This window comes from Cyanistes caeruleus, chromosome 3 (genome assembly GCF_971803275.1).
Source record: "Cyanistes caeruleus chromosome 3, bCyaCae1.hap1.1, whole genome shotgun sequence".
NCBI lineage: Eukaryota > Metazoa > Chordata > Aves > Passeriformes > Paridae > Cyanistes > Cyanistes caeruleus.
Window position 1 is genome coordinate 102,646,255 of NC_141703.1, and position 23,319 is coordinate 102,669,573.

Here is a 23,319-nt window from a genome sequence, read left to right on the forward strand (position 1 = left end):
TGGGACAAGTTCGGAGGATTAAAAGATTTAATCCCAGGATTTGAACTGGCACTTGGAGCAGGATGGGGGCATTTGGTAGTTTGGGTAGTTTCTCACCCCAATTTTGGCAGCTCATGGAGTGCCAGAGTATGCCAGCACCAAAGCCTCCGGGGACTTTTCCCCTGGGTATCGAACGCCCAGGATAGAGCTGTCAAGATTGGGCTGGGATGAAAGTGCTGCATTGATCTTGGATAATAAAAGTTTCCTTAGCCGGACAGCAGGAATGAAAACCACCACCCTGATGCACGGATGATGGGCAGACAAGGGGGTCCCCTCTGGGGCCATGCAAGAACGGCTGTGGGAGCCAGAGGAGCAGCTGAATTCTGCCCCAGTCCCAGCCCAGGCACAGAGGGGTCCTGACACAGGCCTCATCCTGCAGGTGTCAGCAGTGCCAACCCAAGCTGGAACCTGCCCTGGCCCAGCTCCCCCTGCTGCCAGGCTGAATAGGTCCCAACCTGGCAGGTGGGGATGGAAAGAGCATCCCAGGGGATTGGAGCATCCTGGGGTTCTGGAACATTTCAGAAGGGAACAGGGCACAAGGAAGGGACCAGAGCAGCTGGAGCTCAGAGGGGATCAGTGAATCCTGGGGCACTGGAGCATTCTACAAGAGTGGAACATCCAGGGCAGGGCTGGAGCTTCCTGGGGGGGGTCAGGGCTACACGGCCCAAACTGGATTCTGCCCCTGAGAGTGATTTTGGGGTTTATAAGTCTTAATTGGAGGTCCCCAGACCCCAACAAGGCCACCCACCAACCTGTCACGGGGAGGTTGACATATGAAATTTATTTAGGAAAACCAAAACCCACCAAAAAAGAGAAATTATAAAGGAGGAGGAGAAACAGTAGGGGGAGAAGGAAGAGAAGAAGGAGGAGGAAGAAGAGAAGGAGAATAAGAAAAGAAGGAGGAGGAGAGGAAGAAAGAGAAGTCATCTCCTCCTCAGGCTCCATTGGAGTCCAGAACAACCAGTGCCGCAAGACAGAAGGACAGAAAAGCTGGAGGAGGTTTGCACACTCACACACGCCTGTGCACACTCGTGGGTGAGCTGGGCTGGGTGTGAGCTGCACTCCCCAGTATCCAGAGGGGTATATACAGGGGCAGGAGCTGGGAAAGCATTGACTACCTACACACACCAGCAGCAGGGGCTGGAAAAGTGGGATACAGGTGGGAAAAGGGCATCCCTGTGTGCCCCCACCATGGTGTGGTACCCGGGATGCAGAACCCAAGTGCAGGACGCCCCCACATCTATTGGATGGAGAGATCCGTGCATCGTCAGGCATCCCTGGATCAGCACTGGGATGCAGGGACTGTGTTTGAACAGTTGTACTTACTGGCACATCGGTACCAGGGCTGTGCCAGTGTCACAATGGGGATGGAGCTGCTGTCCTCCTCTTTGCAGCTTGTGAGTTTGCTGCCTTCTGGGACTATCTCCACCCCCTATGGCAGTGTGGGGAGGGGGAGAAGGGCTTAACGGGGTCTTGGATGCAAAGCCATGGGCCAGCAGACAGTCACCAGGTGAGTCCCACCAGGGTTCGGGCAAAGCATCTCACTAAAGGCATTTCTGAGTAGGTAAGGCAAAAGGAATTCAGATCACTTCATCCACGTGGCGCAGCTCAGCGTTGGGGTTCTCCCATTGCTCCTGCAGACACATGCTCCAGGTACCCCGAGAACACAGGCAAGTCATTGCTTACAGACAAGCCAAGGAGAGAAGCAGCCACTGTGTAGCCCAAATCTAGAATGGATCTGCTGTGGTAACACTTGGGATGGTGCCATGGGATACTGCAGAGGAGTGGGGATGGGGTGACAAATGGCTCCATGTCCACTCTTGATCCCAACACAACCAACAACAATGCGAGCAGTGCCAGAATTTTACCATGCTGCTCCCATCACCTTTCCCTGGTGTGGTGGTGGATTCATCCAGATTCCACAAGCTGGATGATGCAGCCTGGGGGCTCAGTGCACCCTAATCCCTCAAGGCTGAGCACCCCCTCAGCCCGAGCTCCCTCTTCAGCTCTGCCTTAGCAGCACAAGCTACTCACTGCAGTTCCCCTGCTCATGGGTGTTTCAAGTGGCTTTGGCTGGGGTGACAGAGCCCTGCGTCACATACAGCTGGTCAGACCCTGGAGGCTGGTGGAGCCCCAGTGACTGAGAGGGTCCATATGGTTTGGGTTGTGGGACTGGAGAGGCCACAGGAAGGCCAGCAGGGTCCATGCACAGTGGTCTCTAGGACAGGAGGGATCAGAGGAGAGCATTTGGGTCCATGCATAATGGTCTGCAGGACCAGAAAAACCACAGGAGGTTGGTGAGGTACATGCACGGCAGTCAGGACAAGGGAGTCATGGGAAAACACCAGGGTCCATGCATGACCAGATCAACCATGGTAGACCAACAGCATCCATGCATGGTGCCAAGTAGGACCGGAGGGACCACAGGAAAATGGCAGGGTCCATGCATGGTGGTCTGCAAGACCAGGGGGATCCTGAAATGTCAGCAGGATCCATGCACAGAGGTTGGTATTGCAGGAGTTGTGAAGCCACTGTGAGCTAGGGATGCTCACAACACGGTCGCCAGAGAAGCTGCTTGCAGTGAGGAGGCTCCCAAGTGGACACCTCAGAGGAACACCTACATAGTGGGGACATGGCAAGGATGTGTATGGGACCAGATGGACTCCCTGTGGAGCACAGCCTCCTCTGTGCATGCAAACCAGCACAAGAGACCCCAGCCTTGGCACGTATGTAGCCCTTGTAGGGGGCATGGTTGTGTGATTGTATGGGACTGGGCTGTGTGAGAGATATGAGCCCTTCCATGGGTGAGTGGGTTCAGGGGTCCTAGAGGGGTGGGGCTTCTAGCCAACAGATACTCAGCAGTTGCTAGGAAGAGGTTCTCTAGTGTGGATCCCAGCAGGCACATCCCCATGGCTGTGGCCATCCCACTCTGGTGTCTTCCCTCCTCCAGCTGGAGCCAACCTTCTGTGGACCTGATCCATGGTCCAACAACACACCCCCCATACATTCTACAGCCACCCCACACTGCCCCTTGCCATCGTGCCCCACACCATCCCCTCTCTCTTGCTAACCCATGCACACCCATGTCATGGTGACCAACCCCTCTGTGGGTGCTTTCACCAAGGACATCATTCCTATTGTCACCTCATGGGGACAGGACCTGCAGTCTTAAGGCAGCTTAAAGCACATCCACCCCCCAGCCCCACTGTGTCCCTTGGTGTTCCCAGCCACCAAGGCAGTGTCCCAGGGACCACTGGGTGAACGGGACATCTGAACACCTGCCCCGGAGGGAGGAGATAGTCACCCAATGGTGGGGAAGGACTGGTGGTGGGTGCTGGCAGCACACAGCCCTTGCTGTGGTAGTCCAGAGTCACTGATATCCCCCCAAACCTCCTCCCCATAGGCTGGGGGATGAGGCTTGGGGATGCTCCCAGCCCAGCCATGGCTGTGACCCCCCCACATCGCCTCCCTCACTTGGCCCCAGCCTCAGGGGGCTGCCCTGCTTCAGGTTCCAGGCAGCCATTGAGCTGGGGGTCAGGGGCTTGTGGGTCATATTCCTCATCCAGAAAGTCCAGGGAGTTGTTACTGGGCAACCCCCGGATGGTGAATTTGTGGGAGACCTTGGTCCACTGCTCCCGGTTGCTGGCCACCCGCTCGTAGAGCTCCGCTGCCTTGGGGAAGAGATCCTGCAGCAATCTGGGGAGTGGGGGGATACACTCCATCAGCACAGGGCTGCACCCCCTTACTTCGATGCAATCCCTTTAGTTGAGTGCAACCCCATCCCCACTGCTTGGAACGCCCCCCAACATCTCCAAGACTCCCCACACAGCACCCCATCCCACCCTAAGGGAGGTGGGGGTGGCAGGGGGTCCTCCCCATCCCAGCACCAGCACTGGGGCTCACTTGTAGATGGGCATAGCAATGTGCTCCATGAAGCTGATCTGCAGCTCAGGGATGTAGGCTTTCTCCCGGTCCATCATCTCCAGCGGGCTGTTCCCCATGGCTTTTTCCTGCATGGATGCCGAGAGGGGTCAGTGTCAGCGGCACTTTCCCATCATTCCCAGGCAAGACCTCTCTGCACACTGCCCACACCCCCCATCCCATCAGTGCTTGCTAGGAGCATTGGCCAAGCTCAGCCCTGCCAGCTGGTACCTACCAGGTCACCCTGGGAGAAGAACTCCTTGTAGATCAGCTCCTACAAGAGACAGTTGTTAGCACACCGGGTGTAGCCTGGGATGATCCCCCATCCCCCCTGTCCTCCAGACTCCTCCCCACAGCTCTGAATCAAGCAGGGACCAAGTCCTGGCTTGGAGGGCCTGCTGCAGGGTCCTGCATGGAGTGACCCACTTCATGAGGGGCAGGTGTGTGCCTGGGGACATGCAGGTGGCCTAGGTGGGTTGTGAGGTGACAATCAGGGGGTTTAGCTCCATGGTGTGGCACTCACTGCAATCTTCCTGGTGGTTTTCCAGCCCTTGGTCTGGTCAGAGAGGTCACAGGAGGTCATGAGCAGGCAGAGCAGCAGGCTGCGGTGCTGCTTGTTCTTGGGGTCATATCCCACTGTAGGCAGAGCACGGGGCAGGGGTTGGAACTGGGGGCTCAGGACATAGCTCCATTGCCCCCATCACGCCACATGTGAGGACTTGAGGGACATCCAGAACCTTCTGTGTCACATCCCACATCCCAGCCCTTATCACCCCAACATAAGAACTTCCTGTGGCACCTCCCAGCCTAAGTGAGATGAGTTCCTACCACCTCTCAAATCCCAATCTCTATCCCAGGAGCTTCACCTTCTGCCATTTTCTGGAGATCCTTGAAGATGCGGAGGTGGTGGGCCAGGTCAGTGGCCAAGATGATGTCCCGCATCAAGTCCAGCATGCGCTGGTAGTCCTGTGGGCAAGGCAGCTGCCATGACCAGCTCTGAACCCCTGCCAGCTCCCACATCCCCTAGGATCCAGGGATATGGAGCAGGAGGTCTGGAGAGGATGCAGGGGCTCAGCATGGGCAGGGGGTGGCTTTGACAGAGGTGTTAAGGTAGGGGGCTCACCTTTCGAGAGAAGTGGTCGAAGATGTTGCAGCCTTGGCTATTGAGGATAGCAATGGCTTGGGCAAAGTGATGCCTCTGTGGGAGAAGCAAGGACCGTGAAAGCAGTCAGGGAGCAGGCAAGGATGCTGCCATGCAGCCAGAACCCTGAAGAGATGGGCAATGAGAGATTTGGCGGATCTTACCTCCATGACAGAGCCCTCTGAACTGTAGAGCGCGGCCAGGACCGATTTCTGCAAGGTAGAACAGCTGGAATGATGCAACTATGGGGGTGAAGACCCCCACAGCTGTCCCCATACCCCTCCTTCCCCATCCCAGCTCTGGGCTCGGCTCACCGAGGCCACCTGGAAGGAGTTATTTGTGCCTCTGTGGTCCAGGTCGTGGCACATGCAGGAGATGAAGAGGGCAAAGATCTCGATGTCTCTGGGGAAGGGGAGGAGGGAAACTGAGGCAGGCAGGAGAGCAGGGAGCACCCCAGCCAGGCCAGGGGACGGAGAACAGGGACAGGGATAGCACCTGGCCTTACTCCAGGTAGTTAACAAGCTCCAGGTTCTTGTAGAGCAGGTAGCAGAAGTGGGAGACGGAGAATGCGTGCATCCAGTTGTGATAGGGAGGGTCACGGTACCCCTTCTTCACCATCAGGCAGAACCTGGACAGGGGGCAAAGCCATGCGGGGGGGCCTCACCCCACAGGGACCTCCACCTGGCCAGGTGTCCTCGAGGCAGGCACGGGCATGGGGATGAAGATGAGGATGGGATGGAGAAGGGTTGGGGATGGCAAATGAGAGCAGGATGGGGACAGGGAAGGTGGACAGTTATCTATATGGGGATGGGCACAGGGATGGGGATGAGGATACAGACAGGGGACAGAGAACATGGACAGTGATGAGGATGTGGATGGGGAGAGGGATGTGGGTGAGGACAGGGATGGGGAAGAAGATGGGGGGGTGGGGAAGAGGAAGGCAATGGGGAAGGTGGATGGTGATGTGGATGGGGTTGGAAATGAGGATGGAGACAGGGAAAGTGGACAGGGATGGAGACTCACCTGGTGAGCGTCTGACGGTCCATCTTGTAGTTGTTGATGAAATTCATGTCCTGCAGCATGCTCAGGATGGCCTGCAGAGGGTATAGGGTGGGTGGCAGGGAATGGCAATGCCCAATAAGGTCCCCCATGAGCTACCCCTGCCTCTGCTCAGCTGGAAGATGCTCAGAGGTGCAGCCACAACCTTTCACCCCAGCACCCCAGGGTTGGGATATATGACCTGGCTGAGGCCAGGCAGGGAATGGTAGCAGGTCAGAGTTGTCCCCATGGTCCTCACCATGGAGGTGTCGTCCTCAGGCAGTGAGCGTGGTGTGTAGGTGAAGCTGGCAAAGTTGGGGTCAATGGTGGACACAGGCTGAATGCCCTCGCTCAGCAGTTTTGTGTACTCATCATCTGACACCTGCAGGAATCATGGCCAGGTCACCAGCTGTCCCAAAGGCCACATGAACCACAGTGAGAGAAGAGAGCCCTGGGGTATCACCACCATCCAACAGTGTGACCACCCTGGGGTAAAGTGAGGGGGCACCATGCTGGCAGCGGGGGTCCCATCCCTGTCCCTGTTCTCATGCTACCTCACCTTCATGTGGTACATCATCATCTCATTGGCCAGGTGGCTTCGGTACTGTGCCTCATTCACCTTCTTGTACAGCAGGGACTGTGGAGCAGGATCAGGGTATGGGAGTGCTGGGAGTGGGCAGACACCCTCCAGCATGCCCAAGCCCACCCTGGCACCACAGCACATCTTTGTGTCCATGAATTCCCTTCCCATCCCATGGCCACTACCATTTGTCCCCAAGGAATTGGGACCACACACACAAATCCCCCCTACCCCCATCCCTCTGTGCTGTGGCAGAGTTGGGAGCCCCCTTTGTGTGTGACCCCCTCCGAGTGGAGGACCCCCCCAGTACATACATGGGCGATGCTGATGCCGCAGTAGATGGAGAAGGCAGTGGCCAGGTCCTCATCAAACTTGCTGAACCAAGGGCCATTGATCTTGTTGACAAGCTCTGCTACCCCAATGACCTCTGGAGCAGAGGAGAGACAGCAGGGGTATCAGGCCCTTGTTCTGGGGACAGGGTTGTGTCTGCATGCTGGAGACAGCACTGTGTCCATGGGCTTAGGGCAGGGTTGTGCCCAAGGAGCAGGGACAGTGCTGTGCCTGTGGGTTGGGGACAGGATGACACCCACATTCTGGGGCAATGCAGCACCCAGGGGCTGGGACGGGCTCATGCCCAGGGACAGTACTGTCATCATGTGTTGATGGACAGGATCATGCCCACATGCAGGGTACATGATCATGCCCATGTGCTCAAGGACAATGCTGTGCCCATGGGCTGGGACAGAATCATGGCCATGGGCTGGGGGACAGTGCTAAGTGTCTGTAGGGGGACAGGATCATCCCCAGGGACCATGCTGAGCCCATGGACTAGGACAAGATCATGTCCATGTGCTGGGGTCAGTGCTGTGTTTGTCTGCAGGGGGACAGGATGACACCCAGGAACTGTGCCCTTGTGCCAGGAGACAGCATTGAGGCCAAGAACTCGGACAGGACCATGCCCACATTCATGGGACAGAATGGTGCCCTGATGCTGGGGACAGAACTGTGACCATGGGACTGGGACTGGGTTATGCCTGTGTGCTGGGACAGTGCTCTGCCTATGGGCTAGGAACAGAATGGTGCCTATGGCTAGGGACAGAACAGTGTTCACATGCTGGGGACAGTGCTGAGCCAGGATTGTGCCCCTGTGCTTGATTCATGCCCACAGGCTAGGGATGATTCTGTGTCTGTGCTTGCATGCTGGGGACAGTGTCATATCCACATGATGGGTAACCAAACCACGTGCTGACTAAGGCACCTGCTGGGCCAGACCTGTTCCCCCTCTTCCCAGTGTACCCCCCTCACTCCCTCACCCTGGCTCTCATTCTTGATGGGGAAGCAAAGGATGTTGCGGGTGCGGAAGCCGGTGCTGTCATCCACCCCACGGTAGAAGAGCGGGTGAGAGTAGGCATCCTTGATGTTCAGGATCTTGCCAGTGGTGGCCACGTGCCCAGCGATGCCCTGGTCTGCTGGGATGCGGATCTCGTAGCTCTGTGGGCAGGGGAAGAGGATCACCAGCAAGGCCTGGGGCGAGGGACACAACCCCAGCCCCCCAGCTCCATCCTGTACTCACCTCATCGTCCACCACTCCACCATCAAACACCTTGGCCACCAGCTCGTGGCTGAGCCGGTCCAGCAGGAACACAGAGCATCTGCAAGACACACCGCTGCCATTTGCACCCACAGGGGAGCTCGGTGTCCCCGCTGTGTCCCCTCACTCATGTGCCCCACCATCACCACTCACATCTCAGCATTGCTGAGGTTCCGGGCCTCCGTAATGATCTCCTGCAGCAGGACAGAGACATCATCTGCAGGGGTAGCAGTGAAGGGTCAGGGACCCCCAGCCAGGCAGCACTGCCCCCTCATTCCCCACTCATGCAATGAAAGCAGGGAGGGAGGGTTTAGCTCAGGGCCCTGGCAGGAAGTCTGGGGGCCACAGAGGGATGGGGGCTGTGTGGGGCATGTGCACGTGTGAGCAGCAAATACATGTGTGCAGCTGTGCACACGTGCAGCTGCACATGTGCACACATGTTTCTAAGAGCTCTTTGGTCATGCTACATGCAGCCATGCAGCGTCAGTGCATGCCAGGTTCTGTGCCAGCCCGTATCACCCTTCTGTAACCATTCCCCAACTAGGGGACAAAGTTGTCCCTGGCTGGGGATAGAGACCCCCGTGCCACCAGCCTCCAGGGCTGGGGGTGGGGGGTGGTCATCCATTCCCCATTCCACTCCCTCACCATGGGTGCTCTCCAATGCACCTACCCAAGTGGGTGAAGAGGTTCTTGGCCACCTGCAGCAGGGCCTGAGGGGACAGAGAGGATACTATCAGTGACTGTTGCTAGATGTGGCACACACACACATGTGACATAGCCCTGCTCATGCTCACCTGGCATTCGCACTTGAGCTTCTGCTCCTTCTGGAAGGCCAGGGTGCTAGTGAGCACTGTGGAGGTGTAGCAGAAGCAGTGCTGGATCTTGTGCTCATCCGTGTCTGTGTAGCTGGCGGGGGCACATCTCAGTTCTCCATCCCCATTGATCCCCCCCGCTTCTCCACGGCAACAATGCTCCAGCACCCCCAAAAGGGAGCACCCCAAAAAAGGTGCAGCCCCACAGAGAGTCCCAGCCAAAATGCTGCTCACCTCTCCCCACTCAGTTTGTTGAAGGCGCAGGCCAGTGCCACCACCTGGGAGGTGGCTCGGCTAATGACAGGGACACAGAGCATGGAGGTGACCTCACAGCCCAACATGCTGCTCAGCTGCTTGTGCTCCTCCTGCAGGGAGAGGCGAGATGGGGCTGCAACCAGCTGGAACCAGCACCCCTGGCCCCCATGAGGCAGTGGGGTGACACCCATGTCCCCAGCTGTGGGAGGGACACAGCTGGTACTCACCTCACTGATGTCCTTCAAGGTGATGGGCTTCTTATCCTCCACCACCTGCCCCAGGCGCCCAAAGGTGAGCTGTGGGAAATGGAGACATGTTAGTGCATGGCACCCACTGCCCACCCCCCTGACCTCCCAACCCCTCACCACCTCCCACTGCTCACTGAAAAGCTGATTTCCTCATCCAGGACACGGTCCCCCACCACCTGGAAGAGATGGGAAGAAGGGGGTGCCCATGAGGATGACACCATGTCAGGGGGTGTCATGTAATCCTCTGTGGGGGTCAGGGGTGGGGGACTGACCCAGTGGCACCTACCTGGCAGAAGAGCTGGTGGTTGTCCTCAGAGACGAGAAGGAGGCAGCAGCACAGAGACTGGGTCTCCTGCTTCAGCTGGGAGGTAAGGGGAGGGTCAGCACCCCAGCCTGCCCCGAGCACTCCCCAGATAGGATCCAGCCCCTCCTCTGCCTCCCTGTGTCCGGGGCACCCACACATGCCACAGAGAACCAGGTGCCCCTCCCCAAAACCTCCTTTCCATGTCTGAGCATGATCACTCTGGATACTACTGATGGCAAGGGGAAGGCTGTTCACTCTGGACATTACTGAGGGTCATACTGAGGTACAGAATTATAGAGAACAGGAGAGGAACCTGTACGTTCTCTCAAGGAGTATTTGGGGTGAGGATGGCACTGGAAACTATTGATGGTTGTTACAAGGCTGCTCACTCTGGTCACTACTGATGACTGCACAGCCGATGCTTGAGGCTTTTCTTGGCTTTGGGGAATTTTCTTGTTTTGAAACAAAACAGGGCTTCCTGGTGTGTCCTGGGGCTGAGGGCAGATGGGGATAGGGGGCTGGTGGAGCAACTACTCACATAATTGATGACCTTGAGCTGCAGCGAGGCGGCATCCAGGTCATACAGCTCACCTGTAGAACAGTCACAGTGCCATGAGGGGCTGAGCATGGCTTCACCCTGTCCACCCTGTCCTTCCCAGTGTCCCTCCACTCACCACAGAGCTGTAGGATCTTGCAGTCCAGGTCATTATAACTGCTGTCAGGTGCCTTCTCAGGTTTGGCCAGAGAGGTCTGGGAGGAGCTGGTAGAGAGGCTGACCTGGGGCCAGGGCTGCAACTTCTGCAGGGCTTGCAGGCGCCGGAATGCCACCAGGGCCTGCCAGTTTGGGCAGAAGAGACAAGGAACAGCAGGGCTGGGGGAAAGGCTGGTAGGTCCCCAGGTGTCAGGTCGCAAAGTTCAGAAGGAGTCACTCACATGTCTCTCTAACGCACGCAGGTTCTGCTCATCTGAGTCACTCAGCTGGCCACAGTGTACCTGGAGCAGGAGTGATGTGAGGACCTCATGTCCAGGCCCTGTCCCCAGAGCCCTGCCCATGTTCCTGCACTCACCAGGATGACGCACACCACGGCCCCACTGTTCTTGTCCACCAGTGGGATGATGAGCACTGCAAGCAAGAGATTGTTGGTCTCAGGTGGGCCCCAGGGGCAACCCAGAGCTGTGGAACTCAGCTCTTGGGGTGCATGTCCCCATTACATGCTGATGTGTCATGACCCAGCCAGCCAGCTATCCATCTTCCTATCCATCCATTATCCATCTGCCCACCTCCATGCTTACTTGTCCCTGAGAACAGTCAGTCCCAGTGCCCACCTGATCCTCATGTATCCATTCTGTTTCTACCCACTTGTCTGTACATCCATCACTCAGCCACTGCTTCTGACCACGCATGGACCGATTATCCATCCATCCATCCATCCATCCATCCATCCATCCATCCATCCCACATCTCCATCCCCTTCCCTGTCCCTCCACCTACCTACCTACCACCCAGCCCTATGCCCATACCCCCATATATGTCCCCCCTTCCCACAGCTCCCACCTTGTGTGCCGGGTGCCAGGGGTGCTGCCAGGGGTCCCAGGTGCCGGCTAGGGAGCTCAGCAGGGAGTAGCCCCCCACATTCCAGTCGCTTCTGCTTCTGCACAGCATCTCTGTGGGGACAGGGATACTTTGAGCACCCCTTGGGAAGGGCACCTGGGAAAGTAAACCCCCAGGAAGGGGCAACCCCCTGGGCAGAGACACTCATGGGATAGGGACAGGTTCAGGGCCTGTGCAACACATGTGCATATGTGTGTTCCTGCACAGCCCCTGGACACAAACGTGTGTCTTCCTGCGCACACACAGCCCCTGTGCCAACATGTGTGTCCCTGTACATACACAGAGCCCCTGTGCACGTGTGCACATCCAGGATGAAGAGGAGGATGGGGAGGGAAAGAGGATGGGCACAACGATAGAGATGGAATGAGGATGGAGATGGGGACAGGGATGGGGACCCTCCTGCCTTCCATGCACACACCTGTTCATGCACACCAGGTGGGCCACACACACACACACGTGTGCCCATGCCCAGGGCTGGGGAGGTGGCTGAGCTCACCTGAGCTTCCCGTTGGGCGGCAGCTCATGGGGGGGGTCATCACAGAGCAGCCGTGTGTCCCCATCCAGCAGGTAGATATAGACGTGCTCCTGGGGGAGAGGGGAAGCACACGTGTGTGTGCAAACGTGTGTGCACAGCCACACGTGTGCATAAACACGTGTGCACCCACAGCTGCACATGCACACACACCCCTGCACACACACACAGTCATGCACAGGTGTGCACACTCACCTGGACACGTGTGCACCATTCACACCCAGCCATGGCTGGGGGGCTCCATGGAATGGCACTGGCACAGTGCCCAGCCACCACCAGCATCACAGCCACCAGAATCAGGGCCACCAGCCCCACCCCCGGGCCACCAGCACCCTGGGGCCACTGTGAGCACCAGAGCCACCACCAGCACCCTGGTGGTGACAGGTGGCCCATACAGGGGGAGAACCCCAGCATCAGCCAGCAAATAATCCACTTTCTACTCCTTCCAGGGCTCCCCCCAGTCCAGGGGTCTCAGTAACCCCACAACCTCCACCCACCCAAGGAGGATGCTCTGTTCCCCACTCCTCCCAGCCTCCCATGGGATGCAGATGCACGCCCCACCTACCACAGCAGGCAGCAGAGTGACAAGGGCGTGGCGGAGGGCATCACGCAGGGTGGTGGCATCAAGTGCAGCGCCCAGACTCAGCAGAGCATCCTGCAGAGAGACAAGAGCAGAGCAGGGCGTTACTGGGGGTTGATACCATGGGGAAGAGCACTGCGGCACCCATGATCTCTTATGGCACAGGTCCTTCTGCCCCCAGACCCCTTGCAGTGGCCTCCAGCCTGCCTGGTTCCTCTTTTTTTTGGAGCCAAGACCTCCTGTGTTGGTCAATGCGGGGAGGTGGGAGGTCCCCAAAAAGGGAGAGGAGACTTTGGCACTGAGCCACACTGCCCTTAGTGCTAGCCACGCCATAAAGCACCAGTGGGAAGAGAAATGGGGCAAGGAGATGGATTGAAACCCATCTGGGGATTACAGCCTCATGGAGTGACAGAGGTGTTGGAATGGACACATGGAAAAGCTGGGGGGCACAGGGGGCTCTGTGGTGTGATCCTCCCAGCTCTGCTCCTGCCTCCGGCCCTTGTCTGGGAGACTGGGATAAGGATGATGTTATGATGGAAACAGTAGATGCTCCGAATCAGACACTGGATAATGGTGTTGGGAGTTGATCTTCTTCTGGTTCCAGCTTGGTCAGGTGGCTCCAGGCTCCATTCTTGATGAATATGCATCGATGAACATCATGTGCTATGCACCACATGACCCCATCCAGGACAAGCAGCCCCTCGCAGGGCCATGCCACGGGAGCATACTTGGCCATGGGGCCAGATCCAAGTGGCCCTGGGAGCATGGCTGATGGTGAGGGTGCTTCCAGCTGAAGACATTGGCTCTGGATGTTATTCCAACAGGGCAGCATCTCCAGTCACTTACTCACACTGGAGACACATGCACTGTAGAATACAGCCAGGCCTCAGCCAGGTGGCTGTCCTGCCATCCCTCTGTCCTACTGGATCCTCCGCAGTGGCCCACCTGGGGCAGGGGAAGATGGGGTAGATCCTGAGTGGGTCCCTTGGGTCTGCTTGGGGCATCAAATGCCAGTAGCATTCTTGGTGTGGGGATGGACAGGTGGCAGCTGGACATGGATGGTGGCTTTATTAGGGCTGTTAATACAGGTCCATCCAGAAATAATGAGGGGAAAGCTGCAGGAGCTAAAAGAAGATATTTGCAAGACAAGGAGACAGCAGCAGAGGCTGGCAGGAGAGTTTGCAGCCTAGTAAGAAGGTAGGGAGAGTGAGGGTGGGCTGGGAAGGACATCGCACTCATTCCACTTATTGCACTCATCCTGCTAAACTGCTTCTCCCACTCATCCTGCTCATTCCACTCAGCCTATTCAGTATATTAATCCAGTTCATCCAACTCATCCCATTTGATGGCTCATCCCACTCAACTGCTTGTCCCACTCGTCCTGCCTATCCCACTCATCCCACTCACCCTGCTTGTTCCATTTATCCAGCTCACCCCACTCATCCCACTCAATGGCTCATCCCATTCAATGGTACATCCCACTCCTTCCACTTGTCCCACTCATCCTGCATATCCCACTTGTTCATCCCACTATTTCCATTTGTCTCACTCATCCTACTCGCAGTCCACATCCTCCACCCCAGAGCAGAGGTTTACCCAACACCGTCACCCCCTGTCCCCCCATGTCCCTCAGCCCTGAGGATGTTGCAAACCTACTCTGGGGTCTCTGCTAGGACACAGCCTGGGCCCAGAGCCAGCACAGCCAGAGCCACTACCATAGCCACATCCCAGTTACTGCCATAAACAGCCTTTCCCTTTGCTATGGAGCCCCCTGTGTCCTACTCCCAGCAATCCACACCATCCAGTGTGGGAGCGGGCTCCTCCAGATCCATCACTTCTCCACAGATGTCAGGGTGTTCGGATGAGGCTGCATTGGCACACACATCCCCAGCACCAGTGGAGAGAGGAAACCATCAGCCACCTCATGCCTGTCACCAGGAATGTCACTGGGACCTACCAGGCCAGACTCACACAGCCCTGTACCTGCATCCAGTGGGGCAGGGGGCCAAAGCTCTCCCAGGGAGAGCTCCCAGCACCTGCCCTGCATCCCAGCTTCGTGGAGGGCAGAGCTATGATAACACTTCCCAAGTGGGCACAGGGGGTTAATTAACTTCCCTAAACCAGGAGAAAGCATAGTGGGATTGCAATTCCCAGCTGCTGGAGCAGAGTCCAACACTCTCATCCCAGATGCTGCAGACCCAGCAGCTCTGGAGGGAAATGCTGTCTGGAAATGGGCATGGAGAGAGGGCTCTGGGGACAGATCCAAGGAGAGGGTGTGGGCAGGGGACATAGCATGGTATCGCTGACAGCCCCAGGAGCTGAGGATGCTGCTCCTACAGAGCAGGTGAACAGCACCCTGTCCCTGTCCTGTCCCCATGGTGCACACACATGGCCCTGTGGGAGCCCCACCTGGGGACTGTTGCCACCTTTGCTCTGGCCTGAGAGGGCAAGGATATTGGTCTCACCCCAGCAGACTCCTGAGCTGCCAGGGTAACCCATGGGACCTCAGTGCTGGCAGGAATTTTGCCAGCATCCCATGGTGTGGTGCAACACCAGAGCCATATCTGCCTTAATATTCCCTCTGGAGCTGGTGGAATATCAATGACACCATTCATCTCCTTAGAGTAAGGATTTGTCTCTGCTCCAACACAGACCCCCCCCCACTCCAGCAAAACCAAATCCTGCCACAGGCCAGCCTCCAGAGCACTACCTGCACTCTCCCTCATAGAAAATGGCCCGTTCTCTCCCCTGCTATTTTTCCCCCTCTTTTTCCTTTTGGATAGATGCAGCAGCATCCTGTGGTGGTGGGGACCCAGCACAGGCTCCCCAGCTGACATCCCAGGCTTCCACAGATCCTGCTGGGACTTAAAAGCGGCTTTTTTTTCAGCAGGGGGAATTCAGCAGCAGTGAAAAAATGACTGTTTTCAAGAGGATCAGCTACATCTGTCCCCTGCCCCCCCACCCCCAGGTGTGGAAGCTTGGTTTGTCCCCCCCGGCACACTCAGCTTTTCTGGATATTTATGAAGCAGAGAAATCCCATCCTGGCCAGATTGCTCTCCAGAAGGTTTCATTTCACACCTGCTATATGGAGGGTGGGGTCTGGAGGAGGAGGACAGTGACCACACAGGGTCTCAGATCTCTGAGCTTGCACTTCTTCTCCTGGCCTTGCTCCTGGGAGATGAATGGAGGTTCCCCAAGGGTGAGGAAGAGCCCCCTGGCAGCAGGCAGAGGCTGGATCCAATGCAGTGAGATGCCCACTGAGATGTTCAGCCCTGTTGAGGGTACCTGGAACTTGGGGTCTCTTCTGAGGTGGATACACCTGAGCACTTAGTGAGTAGACTTTGCATGAGGCAGAGCTCAAAACCGGGACCTGCCACCCCCTGGATTCCTCTTTAAGCATGGGAAAACAGGCACAGAGAGCCAGGCAGCAATACTGGGTGCCTGAGAGCATCCTGCTCCCACAGGAGTGCTGAGCAGTGCTGTAGGATCCCCACCCTGCCTTGCAAGGGGATGCTGAGCTGGGGAGGCCCCAGATGGATCCTGTCATCACTGCCAGAGCACCCATGGGTGCTGATTCTACAGGAGGATACTGGCAGAAGCCCAGGCTTCTGTGGCAGACTACTGCCACAACCCTCCCCAAGGAACCTCGAGGAAATGAATCATCTCCCTGCTGAGCTTCCAGCCCAGCTTTGCTGTACAGATTCCAAGAAAATGATCTGCCAGAGGTGACCACTTGAGCTTGAGGCATTCACGACACAGTGAGCTCTCAGAGCTCACTCAGCTCCTGCCCTCCAATGGGACTGCATCCATCTGTGAACGCAAGGAAAATGAGCCAGATTAATTTTGGCAGTGGATTAGTCTATTAGCCCCTGCCTGAGCAATCACCTTTGGGATGGAGCTGGACATTGCTCTGTCTGGACAACCTCACCCCCAATTGTGGGCCCCAAATCAAATTAGAACATCTAAGATGCTGAGTGTGCAGCTCTCGGTGCCTGTGGGCAGCACATCCCAGTACCCACATCCCATGCAGATGCTTCCCAATGGATTTTACAGGCTCAGGTTGCAAAGGGATTGGGATGCTTGGGAGTGCAGAACACAGCAAGGAGGTGTCTGGGGAAGAGCAAAGGACCCCCCTGCAGCCTGTCTCACCAGCCCAAATGTCTCTCACAGGGGGTTTGCAGATTTTAAGGACAGAGGAGCTGCTCCCCAGGGAATTCCTACTGAGCAAGAGCCCTGGATGAGGAGGGTGATCATGTTGTCACGTCACTGTAAGGCTGAGAGCCAGGCTGGGGGCTTAGGGCTCCCTCCCACTGAGATCTCTTCAAATAGGATGCATTTTTAGCCACCAGCCTCTGGATCTTGTTACATTTGACAGGTGAAATGCAAAATCCCGTTTGGATTCCTGGGAGGCAGCCTCCCTCACCACTCCCTGTGTCCCACCTACGGAGAGCCTGGGTACCTGTCCCTGTCCAAGGGGACACCCCAACCCTGCAGGCAGAGACACCCACCCTCTCTCCCACGCCCCAGCTCTGCCTTTTCCCAGCCCTTTCCCCTTTCCAGGGAAAGTGGTGGGGAAACTTTCTCTCCTCCTGCCTCCCCTTCAAGGAGGAAGATGTTGCTTCAGGACCCCCTTTTGCCCCACCCATCACACCCAGAGTTGTTTCCAAGTGCATGGGGACAGATGTCCCCATCTTTGTCACCTCTCCAATGCATGGCTGCAGGGTGACAGCACCACGGGGAGCAGCTGATCCCCCTAGGCCCCCCAAGCTGAGCCACAGCTGCCAGCAAACACCCAGCCTGCGCCCGCGCCGCCCTGCCCAAGCATTTGCCGAGCAATCTGGCGGCATTAAAAATATCCCAAAATATCCTTGAGCTGTGATTCATCCTCCTCTCCCACTTCCAGCAATGCTGAGCCGCCCCAGCCCCACTCCAGTCCTGGGGGGCTGCTCTCCCCTGGCTGCTCAGCCTCACACTCCAGCAGTGGTAGTTAAATATAGCTGAGCTCTGGCTGTGTGTTGGCAACACTGGGCTGACAACAAGCAGGCAGGGCAAAGCAGGACCAGGAGATCACCAGCTTCTGACACTGGGGTATGAGTGGGGAAAATGAGCTAAGGAGAGGGGAAGTGACTCCTGAAGGCAGCAGGTTACAGCTTTGCTGTCACCAGCTGTACTGTGGGCAGTGACACTGCTAAAACCCTGTCACCCTGCTCCTTCCCCAGGCCCAAAGGCACAATTTCCCAGGGAATCCTCATAGAGCTGGGGAAATAGAGGCAGCACCCCTGTTCCCATCCCCCCAGGAGCACCCTTCAGCTATGCCACGGGCTGAATGACACTGCTGACACCCTGTCCCTGTCACCCCCCTACACTGCTCCAGGCTCCTTCCCTCTGCCCCACCGCCACAATTCCCCAGGACATCCTCTCCATAGGGGTGAGAAAACAGAGGAAGTATCCCTAGTCCCTCAAAGTAGCACCATCAGGGGTGCTCCAGCGGTGTCCCTGGAGCAAGGTCCAGGGCAACAGAGGATGGAGGGATGAATGGAAGGCAGAGCTGGCAGCTCTGCCCAACTCCAGCTGGGAAGCCATCCATCCATTTCCTCCCAGCACTGCTCTTAGTCCCAAATTACATTGCTTTAATCTAATCAGGCAGCAACAACCTGTAACACGGTAGCTCCTTAATTACCTCATCTTTTCCAGGGGGATAATGAGGGCAAATGGGAAGGAAACACTTCTGGGATATCTCTTGTCTCCTCATAGTCATTTGCCTGGAGTCCTGTTGCAATGTATGGATGGGAAGCAAGGGCTGAGGTGCAGGACCCTGGCATGGAGCCACCCTGGCACCCAGTGATCCAGGCTGAGGCTTCCAAGGGCTGCAAGATGCAAATCTGTGGAATTGGCCATCCCAAAAAAAGCACACAAGTAGCCCTGCATGCCTGTGCCTACCTCAGTTTCCCTACCTGCAAAGGGTCATGGCCATGCAAAACCTGCTTAGGATGGCACTGGAGTTTGGCCCAGGTGGAATGAGCCATGCTGAGCCCAGTGTCTCCCCGGAGCTCAGTGTATCTCTCACCCCATCCTCCTCCTCCTCACCCATACATCAGCCTCGCTGGAGCCTGGCATGCTCACACTGCACAGGACATTTACATAGTTCCTACAGCCTGGAACCGGGCCAGTGCCAATCCCTGAGGACCCTGCACATTCTGAGTGCGATGTTTTGCTGAACTAAGCAAATTTCCTAACCTCTGGCAGCTCACAAGCCCTTGGGGTGCTCCTAGCCTGTCCCCCCACATCCTGGCCTGGCCTCCTGGGGCTAAGAGAACAGGGCCGGAGTCAAGGTTGCTTCCTGTTGATGTCCCTTTGCTGGGCAGGACAAATCGGGACAGCAGCCACACTCCTCAAGGATTTCCGTCCCCAGAACATCGTGGCCTTCTTGGAACAGCTGTCTCGGCCACTAGCCTAATCATCTGTCACTAGTTTGCCACCAATTAGTTCACTGTTCTAAGAAGGAAGGTGGTGAGGGCTGGGGGTCTCACTGTCACTCATCTCTAAGCCATGTCAGAGAGGGGGAAAGGGACCTCACTCAGCCCCACATCAGTTGTCCCTAACCCATGTCAGGGAGGGGCATATGGACCCTCCTACAGCAGCTGCAGGGAAAGTGCTCCATGGTTAGGAGAATCCCTGGTATGTGAGTGCCTTCACCCCAAAGGACAGAGACATCATGGCATCCAGCTGGCACCAGGCTTTGGGTGCTGGCAGTGGCAGTGCAGGGAGGGAGCTGGCATGATGTGCATTCCTGGGACATGGCATTGCTTGGAAAATTTCCCTGGCACACAGTCCCCTTCCCATCCACACTGGCCACCCAGTTGGGTTTCCAGGATTTTCCTTGATGTTTTCTGGTGGATTAGACATGCAGAGGTCTCTGTGCCTGGCTCTGCTTGGGGACCATCACGGCAAAGCTCTGGAGATGCAGCCAGAGGGGGGCTCGGGGGACATCTAGGACCCTTGAGGCGACAGGAATCAGTGGGATGAGAGGTGGGGGATGCAGCGTTCCAACATCCATCCCTGCATCCCCTCCTGGTACGGCTGGTGCTAATGGGATCTGCACAGTGATTAGGGACCTCATTTATCAGCCTCTGATGGGATCTGGGAAAATTAAATTCCTGGCCATCTGCAGCTGGGGAGGAATTTGATTTGGGCAGTGCTCCGGAGCAGGGTGTTGGGGGCTGGGGCTGGCAGAGCTGCCCCCCCAGTGGGTTCCACTCTGTCTATACAGGGACTGCTCTTATTTTCCATGCCTGAGAGAGTTTGGTGGTGGGATGCAGCTCTTAATTGCAGTGAAGGGGTCTAGGAATTGTGGGGGTCTCACTACTCAGATGGGGAAATTGAGGCATGGCCAGGAGAGGCCCAAAGCCCATTACATGGCAGAAAGGATCACAAAGCTGGTGTTTAATAGATCAGCACCCAGACAGGGGTCTGGCCTCCAGCCCCCCTTCTCTATGGGGGGGCTTCCAAAGCTGTGGCCTGGGCATCCAAAGGTGCCAGACACCCTGCATCTGCCAGAGCCGGGCCAGGAGCAGTGATCTCTCCTGCACCAAGAGGAGGGAACTCAGAAGCTATCTCTGCTCCCTGGCATTTTCCACCCTATGCCTCCCTCAGGCAGGCCCCCCACCATCCTCTCCCCGCATCCACGGAGTTGCCAGGGTGAGAATGCAATGGGATTCAGCTGCAAAGGTCCCAGGCCAGTCCCCAGATCCATGGGCTCAGCTGCCAGAGGGACACCCTCCAGACCTAGGCTTGCAGGGGATCCCAGCCTATCACCTCCCTGCCAAATGTCACAGCTCAACTCCAAAAAGCCAAGGTCACCCACGGGGCCTATCCCGTTCAGGGGGAAGATGCCACCATGTCATCCTGCAAGAGGAGCATCCTGATCCCAGCTTCTCACTGCCCAGGGTGCAGCAGGGCTAATCCCTTCCAACTCCTTCTGCCTGGGGTGCAGCAGGAACACCCCCACCCCAACTCCCCTGCCTGGGCTGCAGCACCTCAGACCTCCTTTCCTGGGTGATGTCATGGGGCACAAGAGCACTGGAACCTATATCCCAAGCCCCACCGCCCCTCAAAAATCAGCACCAGGGCACTGAAGTGCCAGCACAGGCTGATTCCACACCTGCAAGCAGTCACTCCTTGAGACCCCCACATCTTTAGCCTGTGGGGACCCCCTGGCTGGGAAACACTGGGGTGCCCCCACCCACCCACCCACCCCAGTTTGGGGATCTCGCCCCCCAGCCCTGCTGAGAGTGAGAGGAAGCCAGCCCTGCCGCATGTAATGGAAAGAAGCCGCCTTTCCTCCCCTTTATTGCCCTGCTGATGTGTTTGTGTCTGCCAGAGGAAACGCAAGGACAAACGCCCGCATACGCATGTCCCCTCACTGCCCTAAACATGTCCTCGGCCCCCACACAGGGGGAAACTGAGGCAGGAGGAGCCCCACAAAGCTGGCTGAGGGGCAGCAGTCTCTGGCAGGTCAGTAAAGGTGCCTGAGTGTAGTCCCCCACAACCCACTCCCAATCCCTGGGGACAGCAGGGCCCCCCCCAACCCCTCCTGCTTCTGCAGGCTGTGAACATCTATCAGTTAGGGTTTGATTAACGATCCAGTCTGCAGGTAATTGCATTGGAGCTGGTGGCAGGGAGCGAGAGGAGGAACAGACATTCTCAGCCGCACCCCACTGCAAGGTGTTGGGGGGTAATAATGCCCCAAGCCCTGTACACCCCCTACATGCCCCCCCGGGCTCAGGGATGGTAGCTCCAGATGCAGTCAGTACCCAGGACACCAACGGGGACAGGAGTCCTGTGGTATTTTGTGGGGGATGAGCTGTTCCTCACCCACCCTGGGCTGGGATGTGCTGGAGAAGGGGCAGGATCCATCCCCACCGCTCACTCCTCATACATCCTGGGTCACATCCCATTGCTGCTGTGCCCCTCACACGCCAGGGATGGCTGGGGCTGCATTCCTTCCCCACCCTGTGATCCACTCCTCCTCCTCCTCCTCCTCCTCCTCGTTGCCAGCCCAGGACTGGTGGTCTGGGTTAAAACCAGTCTGCCCTCCACTACCCCATCTGGGTGGGTTTTGTACCCCCCAGGCTGGGAGCTGTGTCTCCCTTACCCCCCACCCCCAGATCCCCCTGGGGGGCTGTGTATGGGGCTCAGAGCCTGCCCAGCTGTCAGCACCCTTCTCGGTCAGGCCCGGCTGGGTTCTGGGGGGCTGGGAGGGACCACAGAGACCCCCATATCACTGCAGTGGGGGATGAGGGGTCTCACATGCCACCCCCGTGCCGAGTGACAGTTCAGATGTCCCCAAGCCTTCACCTTCCCATCCGGAAGGGGAGGGGGGGCTCACTTCCCCCCCGCCCGGGGCACACTGGCCCCGCTTGGCTTCTTTCTCTCTGTCAGCAGCTTTCGGCAATTTCCCAGAGAGTGTTTCCTTCCCTTCGTTTCCCAGCCTGAATCTCCGGGTCCTCGCTCCTGTCTCGAACCCTCAGTCCCCCGCAGCCCCCCAGACACCCCGGCAGCTGTACTCCCAGGGGGACCAGGGCCACGGCTCTCACACCCAGAACCATCAGCACACGGGTCAGGGATCCATCCAGGCCAACAGACAGTCGCAAGAGGGGAAGAACCCCCCTCAAGTCACCCCCTCCCCAAATTTGGGTTGTGCTCGAAGGCACAGGAGCAGGAAGGATCGAGTGTTTTCCCGCCCACATACTGGGATTCAGCCTCCATCTCCCCAAAACGTGCAGCTGGTGCAAGGAGGGAGGGGGCTCAGAGCTGGGTCCTGCTGAGGGCGCTGAAGGGGCTCCCTCCTCCCCAGCACACCCACCCCGAGGTGCGGCCGCAGGATGGAAGAGGCAGCCGAGCATCTGAGGCTCCCACTGCCAGCGGGGCAAGGGGACACGGGGACGGGGGGATTCCAACCCCCCCGGAGGAACGGAGACACTCCCAAGCACATCGCACCCCCAAACGCCTCAGGACAGGAGGGACCCGCAGCCCGAGGCCACAGATCCCCCGGGACCCCGTGGGTACCCCTTTCCCCAGGGTGGCTCACAGTGTCCTGGAGAGTCCCCATGGCACGGTCCGGCTCCTGGAGCGGCTGCGGGAGGGCGTGGGGGTCCCCCTGGGACTGGGCCGCCCCTCCGACACCCCCACCCCCCCCAGTCCAGCCCATTTCCTCCCGGGATCCCGCCGGGATCCGCACCCCCCCCCCCCCTCAACCCGCTGCCTCCTTCCTACGTGAAACCCAGCGTGTCCCCAAGCCTCGGGTGGGCGGGGGAGGCGGGAGGAGCCCAAAACCACCGTCGTTCCCCGCCTCGGGAGCCCCATTCGTGCCTCAGTTTCCCCGTCGAGCTCTCCCCGTGGGGTTCAGAGCCCCCCAGCGAAAAGGGGAAGACAAGCAGGTGCAAACGTGCTCGGGAAAGCCCCCTCGCCCCTGGGGCGGGGAGTCCAGCAGCCCCCGGCCCCATCGCCCCCTGCCCCTGGCAGCGCCGAGCACGGCGAGTCGGGAGCCCCGGCTCCCAGGGGCGCCCCACGGCACAAACACGGGGAGCCCCCCGGGACCGGGACCGAGCGGGAGGGGAGGCCGTGGGAAGGGGGTCCCCGCTGGGAGAGAAGGGTCGCGTGTCGT

The 23,319-nt window shown here is 57.9% G+C and overlaps 1 protein-coding gene across 2 annotated transcripts in view; it reads right to left on the minus strand.

The window, feature by feature from the left end:
• Nucleotides 1–794: 794 nt before the first annotated feature.
• Nucleotides 795–23,319, minus strand: part of PDE2A (phosphodiesterase 2A) — a 41,458-nt gene continuing 18,933 nt past the window's right edge. The window contains exons 1-30 of one of the 2 annotated variants that reach the window (XM_023944228.2): nt 22,744–22,797; nt 12,639–12,728; nt 12,038–12,126; nt 11,485–11,594; nt 10,997–11,052; nt 10,863–10,922; nt 10,604–10,763; nt 10,468–10,520; nt 9,912–9,986; nt 9,760–9,801; nt 9,605–9,673; nt 9,357–9,487; nt 9,105–9,216; nt 8,981–9,020; nt 8,464–8,527; nt 8,293–8,371; nt 8,033–8,210; nt 7,034–7,146; nt 6,699–6,776; nt 6,399–6,521; nt 6,125–6,195; nt 5,607–5,729; nt 5,416–5,503; nt 5,266–5,313; nt 5,084–5,158; nt 4,827–4,926; nt 4,484–4,596; nt 4,196–4,234; nt 3,943–4,049; nt 795–3,735 (exon numbers count right to left, since the gene is read on the minus strand). In XM_023944228.2, coding sequence (XP_023799996.1) covers nt 3,510–3,735; nt 3,943–4,049; nt 4,196–4,234; nt 4,484–4,596; nt 4,827–4,926; nt 5,084–5,158; nt 5,266–5,313; nt 5,416–5,503; nt 5,607–5,729; nt 6,125–6,195; nt 6,399–6,521; nt 6,699–6,776; nt 7,034–7,146; nt 8,033–8,210; nt 8,293–8,371; nt 8,464–8,527; nt 8,981–9,020; nt 9,105–9,216; nt 9,357–9,487; nt 9,605–9,673; nt 9,760–9,801; nt 9,912–9,986; nt 10,468–10,520; nt 10,604–10,763; nt 10,863–10,922; nt 10,997–11,052; nt 11,485–11,594; nt 12,038–12,126; nt 12,639–12,728; nt 22,744–22,764 — 2,733 coding nt within the window. In that variant the 5' untranslated portion in view covers nt 22,765–22,797 and the 3' untranslated portion in view covers nt 795–3,509. Of the gene's footprint in view, nt 3,736–3,942; nt 4,050–4,195; nt 4,235–4,483; nt 4,597–4,826; nt 4,927–5,083; nt 5,159–5,265; nt 5,314–5,415; nt 5,504–5,606; nt 5,730–6,124; nt 6,196–6,398; nt 6,522–6,698; nt 6,777–7,033; nt 7,147–8,032; nt 8,211–8,292; nt 8,372–8,463; nt 8,528–8,980; nt 9,021–9,104; nt 9,217–9,356; nt 9,488–9,604; nt 9,674–9,759; nt 9,802–9,911; nt 9,987–10,467; nt 10,521–10,603; nt 10,764–10,862; nt 10,923–10,996; nt 11,053–11,484; nt 11,595–12,037; nt 12,127–12,638; nt 12,729–22,743; nt 22,798–23,319 lie in introns of those variants that run through there. The other variant, XM_086883427.1, reaches the window with a different exon arrangement.